Source organism: Archocentrus centrarchus, chromosome 7 (assembly GCF_007364275.1).
Source record: "Archocentrus centrarchus isolate MPI-CPG fArcCen1 chromosome 7, fArcCen1, whole genome shotgun sequence".
In the NCBI taxonomy this organism is placed as follows: Eukaryota; Metazoa; Chordata; class Actinopteri; order Cichliformes; family Cichlidae; genus Archocentrus; species Archocentrus centrarchus.
In genome coordinates this window covers 9,164,690-9,171,432 of record NC_044352.1, presented here as the reverse complement: position 1 = coordinate 9,171,432, position 6,743 = coordinate 9,164,690, and the positions used below count along the sequence as shown (strand labels likewise).

The 6,743-nt window shown below is 39.7% G+C and overlaps 1 protein-coding gene across 1 annotated transcript; it reads right to left on the bottom strand.

Annotated features, from left to right (window-relative positions):
- Nucleotides 1–984: 984 nt before the first annotated feature.
- nr4a1 (nuclear receptor subfamily 4, group A, member 1) lies at nucleotides 985–6,055 on the bottom strand. Its single transcript, XM_030732939.1, has 7 exons — nucleotides 5,941–6,055; nucleotides 3,644–4,448; nucleotides 3,400–3,529; nucleotides 3,133–3,296; nucleotides 2,804–3,006; nucleotides 2,536–2,714; nucleotides 985–2,043 (listed from the first exon to the last, which is right to left on the bottom strand). Exons 2-7 carry the CDS (start codon nucleotides 4,436–4,438, stop codon nucleotides 1,787–1,789), a joined length of 1,728 nt encoding a protein of 575 aa, XP_030588799.1. The 5' UTR covers nucleotides 4,439–4,448; nucleotides 5,941–6,055; the 3' UTR covers nucleotides 985–1,786.
- Nucleotides 6,056–6,743: the final 688 nt, after the last annotated feature.

The following is a 6,743-nucleotide window of genomic DNA, read 5'->3' as shown; positions in this document are numbered from 1 at the left end:
TCAAGACCTTTTATGTAAGAAGCAGGATTTTAAATTCAATCCTGGGTTTAACAGGGAGCCAATGAAGAGAAGTCAACATGGGAGAAATATGCTCTCCCATTTTGGATCAGCTGAAGACTTTCAGGGAGCTTTTAGGACAGCCTGATAGTAATGAAGTACAATAGTCCAGCCTAGAAGCAATAAATGCATGGATTAACTTATCAGCATCACTTTGAGACAGGATGCTTCTAATTTTAGAAACATTGTGCAAATGCAAAAAAGCAGTCCAAAAAACCCCACTTGATCTGTGCCCCTCGGTTTCCTAGCACGAGCCAGACTTCACATGTCACATCGACTGTCGACTACCAAAATGCTCAGGCTCAGGCTTCAAAACAGTGGCTTTGTGGTTTCACCCTTCTTTTATTTATAGTCTACTGGGCTACTTACATTTTTATGAGGATTATAGAATAGGAACATTATTTTTGAACAAATAGAATCTTATGCATCTCAGTTCTTCCCTTGTGTCTTTCCCCCATTTCCTGCCTCTCTCCACTATGGATAAAAGCTGCAGTGGCAAAAAATGGAAAAAAAAAAAAAGTCACACAACTCAGGTTAATTTATTGCAACAAATGTCCACTTGTCATGCATAAGAAAAAAATACACTATTGAAAGGAAATGTGCAGTTAAAATTGTTTCATATACATACCATAACAATCAGACACCTGTCTTTATGGTGGAGGTATTGTACCACTCAGTCAGCTTCCACCATGCAACAACATTTTTGAACATTTGCCACTGAATAGCAATGATTTATATTTTCAGAAGGTTTATCCAAGATTATTTTGTTGCAGTTTGAGCCTTGAGTGATGCTGACCCTTTTACACATGTCCTAAGTGTGTGGTGGTGACTGCAATGCACTGCCTGGGCATGCCTTTGTAGCTGAAATTGGGGGCAGTGTTTGGGGCTGTAATCACAGTAAGACAGTCAGCAGTGATGCAAAAAGCCCGCTAATGCAAAATGAAAACTATTGGTTTAGTTTCATAGTTTCATTATTCCCCACCACTGCCTAACCTAAACAATAAAATTATTGTAAATATTCAGAGTAAAGACAGCAAAGGCATTCAAAATATGCAGTTCTACATTTTATTTCATGTTTAGCTGCAGCAGAAGAGAACATCTTTGTACATAAATATGACCAAACTGTATAACACATTTCATGTGGCAACAACACCAGAGATTAAAACAGATATAAAATGACATTTACAAACCAGGCCAGTGTGTAAGACTGTACTGGGGAAATACACAGTATATTAGCTGTTCAGAGTAAATTCATGATACATGAACTGTACTACTGAATAATTCTTTAAGTACTATTGGCTATTTTAATACTGGAGCTAAAGATATCACATTAATGCTTTGTTGCTTATATCATTCAAATGATGGTGCAGACCTTATTTGCATACACTTTGTAACTGGAAAAGTGCAGTCATCTTTCCACCATCTGAAATGTTTCCATTCATGGAACGCTGTATGTAAACAGTAAACATTCTAATTCCATTTGGAGAGATTACAATTTCCTAATCAAGTAAAGAATCATGTGATGGCTCCAAAAAATGTGACTTATAAAAGGTTTATTACTCATTCAGAAGTTGCACTTTTCTTCTGATATTGCATAATCCCTAAGGATTGCTTTTCTTCTTAGCTGCATGCAGTTTTACTTTGCTACCTGGAGTATGAGCATTCAGTCTGTTTTCTTTGGCTCTTAGATCATCTCCAGATTTCACATCACAGATGGTGTATCTCACGCTCAAAATGGAAGCGTGTCCAGGAATATTTTTTCCACGATCGGTGGCGGAGGAACAAGGTTTTCCAGTTTAAGATAAAAGATGCGCTGGAGGCCTTGAGTGCACAGAGTCCTGAGCTCAGGCAGCTTCCCGAGAAGTCTGGATAAATAATTGGGCCGCAAAGAGTCAGAGCCACAGCCAGAGACGTGATCTTTAAGGCAGGTGATGAGCTGGTTCTGAAGATCTTCCACTCGTTTTGGCTCCTTAAGGCCATGTCGGTCTGAGGGGAGAAAGAAGAGACATTAAGCTTTCATTTATCTGACTTTAACAGAATAAAACACATTGATAATATTCTAATAACTGTGAATAAAACTGATTAACAAATAAAGCTATGCATAAAAATTATTTACATTTTAAAATATCTGTCATATATAAAGGAAACTGCACAAGCATAATAAACACAAATATAATGGTGTCATAGATTGTCCTTCTTTGAAACTGTGGACTATATAATAAAAACTACACAAAACAAATTACATTTGGCGAATGAGTTAGCTGTGTAGATGCTGCTGCACGCTCCCTTGGTTTTGAATGTAAACCTTCATTGTGGTTATGTTTAGGTCAGCTGTGACATATGATATGCTCCCTGTCATAGCTTGTCATACACCTGTCATTTCAGTCCTGTATTGTGTAACTTGAAGAGGATTCCTTTCTATACGCTGCTGTCAGCTGATGAAGCTAAAGTCAGTATGGAGGTATGTATATTTCTTACCAGTGATTATGACTAGGGCTGTGAGACAGGCGAAGGAGGAAACGTCTAGCTTCATGCGATGGAGATTTTGAGAAAACTCCAAGATGGAATTGATCCAGTCGCCAAAAGCCCGTATGCACTGCGTTTTATGAAGTACGGTCCCATTGCAGAAGATAAGCTTCTCCATTCTAGGATCAGACCTGCAGAAGAAAAATGCCCATTGTTAACTGTCTAAAATATTTCAAGAATGTTCAAAGTAAAAGTACGTTTTAAAAGAGGCTGCACTCACCGAAATGCAAGACGCAGGATGAAGAGTTCAACAAAAGCTGATTCAAGCAGCAGTTCCTGATCCTCAGGGTAGAACTCAGAAAAACCTGGGATGCTCTTTGCCCATGTCTTGATAACCTCCATGGAGGCTGTAAGCAAGTCATAAAATTGTCTGATGTCACTGGCGTCCTCTTTCTGGTTCATGCTGACATCCATCTCAGCATACTGAAATTAAACAAAGTACAGACATTAAAATAAATGCCTCATTTTATCTATTTATTTTTATTTATTTATTTTACCTAAGATTATTCCCAAAGAACTGGAAAATGGTAGGAAATTTTATTTTCTTACCTTAGAATAATCCAGTGTCCCAACGCTGGGGTTTGAATCAATATGGGCCCTCACAAGTGAGGCGATCATGCTCACTGGAGACACAGTGGCTGTTACATCATGAACAATTTTAGGCTTGGAAGGTAAGCGGCCTCTTCTTCCTTTCAGGCTATCAGTTCTGACAACTGTAAAAAAAAAAGAAAAGAAAAAGTGGCATCAGCTGTTTCTTTAGGAACAATGTTAGCATCCTTTCCCACCATGAATCGTCTGTGATTGCACCGAGCTCACCTTCTCTGACCATGCCTACAGCTAGACACTTCTGAAAACGGCAGAACTGGCATCGATTCCTCCTCCTCTTGTCCACAGGACAATCCTTATTGGAAAGGCAAACATACTTGGAATTTTTCTGCACAGTACGCTGTAAAAGAGAAAGAAGAAACACTCTTAACTCAAATGGCACATAACATTCATTTAGATAACACCTGTTTCCAAATAGATGATTTGGCAGAATAGAGAGATCAGATCTTATTACTTTGAAAAACCCTTTGCATCCCTCGCATGTGCGAACTCCATAGTGATGACAGGAGGCGTTATCCCCACATACAGCGCAGCAGCCCTCATTTCCACCTGGACTTTTCAGCTTAGGTGATAAGCTTCCAGCATCCAACTGATCAGCACCATCCAGGCTGCATGCTTGCTCCATCTCCAATGTGGGGAAGCTCAGCGTAGATGGATGAGGATGGGTCAGGGTGAAAGCATCATGATCTCTTAAGTGTGGCTGACCCAAATGAGACATTTCCTCCACAGATCTTGCGCCAAATGTAAAGAAAGATGGTGCATGTGGTGCTGATGTCTCCTCAGATGCCCAGTATCCTGGACTGGGTGAATATGGCCCGAAGGCTGAATCCCAGGTGGAGGCATGCAGACTCTGAAACCCAGGGGTCGAAGGAGCCGAGGCTGATGCAGGGCTGCCGAAATAATCTGACCCAGGGGGGGACACAGATTCATCAGGGTAACTCAACATGAACGGTCCAGGGTAGCAGCCGTAAACTTGGAGTTCATCGAACTTGAAAGGAGTGTCTTGTGCTGAAGATGGAGTGACATGGGCAGAAGTCGTGGTAAACTGGCATGAATATGCATCAAACTCTCCTGCAGGAGTGCTCATCAGGGAACTGATGCCTGGCAGGGATGGTGCAGAGAGGTGCTGTTCTAGCGGGTTATTCATTTCCACAGCCAGCCTTGAGATAAAGTCTGTATTCTGAAACTCTGAGCTGCCGAGGTTGTTCTCACTGGGCTGAGATCCATGCTGGGGGTATATGCAAGTCATGGCTGCAAGACTGAAAAACACATAAAAATAAGAATATTAGAGGAGATCATTAACTTCATCCAACCTTCAAGCCTTTGCAAGTTAACAGGCCAAAACACAGGTGGAAAACATTATTTCTCCAGAGGGCCACACTGACTTAGACAAAGTAAATCAAGGGCCACACATTAGATAACTGAATGAAAACATAGTTACAGGTTACAATAAAAGCATTATTATCAAAAAGAAAAATCACACAATACTATAAACAGTTAAATTAGACATGCACTACTACAAAGGTGAATTATATTGCACTGGAATCATGTCAACAACAATCCAAACTATTTATAATGCAGCCAACAACTAACGGTGAAATTCCCCTGTGGCATTTTACTTGAAATTACAATGAATTTATATTTACCTACAAATACTTAAAGGTGGCTTAATTTTCCCTCCGCATCAATATAATCAATATTAAATAAAGCTAATAACATAAATAGTATAATAATAAAATAGTTTGTAGATAGCAATAAAAATGTAAAAACTACTTAAATTAACTTATGCATTACTTAAAATTACTTAGATACTACTTAAATTTATTTGCATCATAATTATTCCTTTGTTTCCTGTATGAACCTGACTTGTTACTCACTTATTTTAGTGTATCTACCTGTAAGTAGTTGTAGGTAAATATAATTAGGTTGTAATTTCAAGTAAAACATATTGAAATTCTGTTTAATTACAGGGGGGAAAATGCCCTTAGACGCAGGTCATAATATTTATTTCCTTTTTAAGAGTTTTGGCTTTATTTTCGCTGCATGTCTGCTGTAGGTTTCTACAATGACTGGCTTTGGCCTGGATTTCTCCACTTTTTAAGCACCAGTTTGATAACACACTAATTAACACACCGTATGCTTCTTTAAAGCACAGCACCTGCAGACACACAGAGAGTCTTAAAACAAGATTAGACCATAATGCAGGACCTTCTTGAAACCTTGTGCAAATCCATATCCTCTAAAGTTACCCGCCACACAGTGAACTTCGAAGGATTTAAAGAGCCCGGCTTGAAGAGAATTAGACATCCTTCGTTACTGGAGAAGGTTATCTGCTTTATTTGTATATTAGTCGTAGGCTATATATAGTCACGCCTGCAAAGTTCACTGAGGTTGACTTTCAGGGATGGGCGCAATGCCAACACATGAATCACATGTTATATACTACGATACTGTGGAGAAGACTGATGAGGCAACCTACTTGACATACTTATTCCAAGCGAAGCCTATATTGGTGCAGATGTAAATAAAGCAAAAATACACTAAACTGTATTTGTGCAACTATCATTTCAAACATTATTTCTTGTAAAAGAGTGTAAAGAATTTGCTTTCATTCAGTTTAAAGTTATTTTGCTGTCAATTTAAGTGTCCGTAGCTTATTACTGCAGCCGTTACATCTGAACACTGGAAAAAAAAAAAAGACTTCCCGCATTCAAGTCTATTGTATTAAAAATGATTAATCCTCATTCTTACCTCTTTGGTCCGTCTACAAGTGTTATGAACGGTCCGTATTCCACAAACGACCATGTGTCATCTTCCGTGTCTCTCAGCTGAGAAGCAGTCCCTGAGCTCCGGTCCCGGTAACACTTTTATGCGATTGGTTTCACTCTACCCATGACGCCAGAGGTTTCCATCAAGGGCGGGGAGATTTCCAGTCTGCGGCCAATCACAGCGCCGATTGAGAGAATAGTCTCTGATGACGCACTACGGGATTCCGTTGACGCGCGTATAACGAAGAACCGCAGCATTGTCTCCCTTAACACACACACACGCATGCACGCACGCACAGGCGCACACACACTTACACACTTACACATGGCTAAATTAAACTTTACAAACACAAATAAAAGTCATTCTGTGCAGGCAAATGCTGACAATCGACTCACCACAAGTATGTCTTTGCTGTAGTCTGGTATGTTTTGCAGATTATTGGTGGAAAAACTGTGATTTTTATCATTTACAAACAGGAAGTCGCAGATGGTTTTCTATTCCTGTGTGTGAGAGAAAGAAAAAGCTATTTTTAAGCCTGCTGCTTTTTGGTAAGAATGAAGAAAAATACTGCTGAGAACTACATTTTATCTGGCATGTACAGGGAGATCAGGTGTTCCACTTTATGTGCTACTGCACATCCTCCCATCTACAGAGGGATTACTGCAAGGATAAAGCAGCCGCATATGTAGGGCCCTGGAGCCACTGGGGACCAGCCACATCTTTCACTGTAGTTTAGATTCAAATTTGTCTGAGAATCCTTAATATGTATGTGTTGTGCTGCGCCT

What these genes read in the sequence shown, in the direction of transcription:
- nr4a1 (XM_030732939.1), bottom strand. Translation starts at nt 4,438, where the DNA reads ATGACTTGCATATACCCCCAGCATGGATCTCAGCCCAGTGAGAACAAC. An exon ending in TGTAGGCATGGTCAGAGAAG is followed by an intron (nt 3,297 to 3,399) that starts GTGAGCTCGGTG and finishes TTTTTTTTACAG; the next exon opens with TTGTCAGAACTGATAGCCTG. An exon ending in GGACACTGGATTATTCTAAG is followed by an intron (nt 3,007 to 3,132) that starts GTAAGAAAATAA and finishes GTTTAATTTCAG; the next exon opens with TATGCTGAGATGGATGTCAG.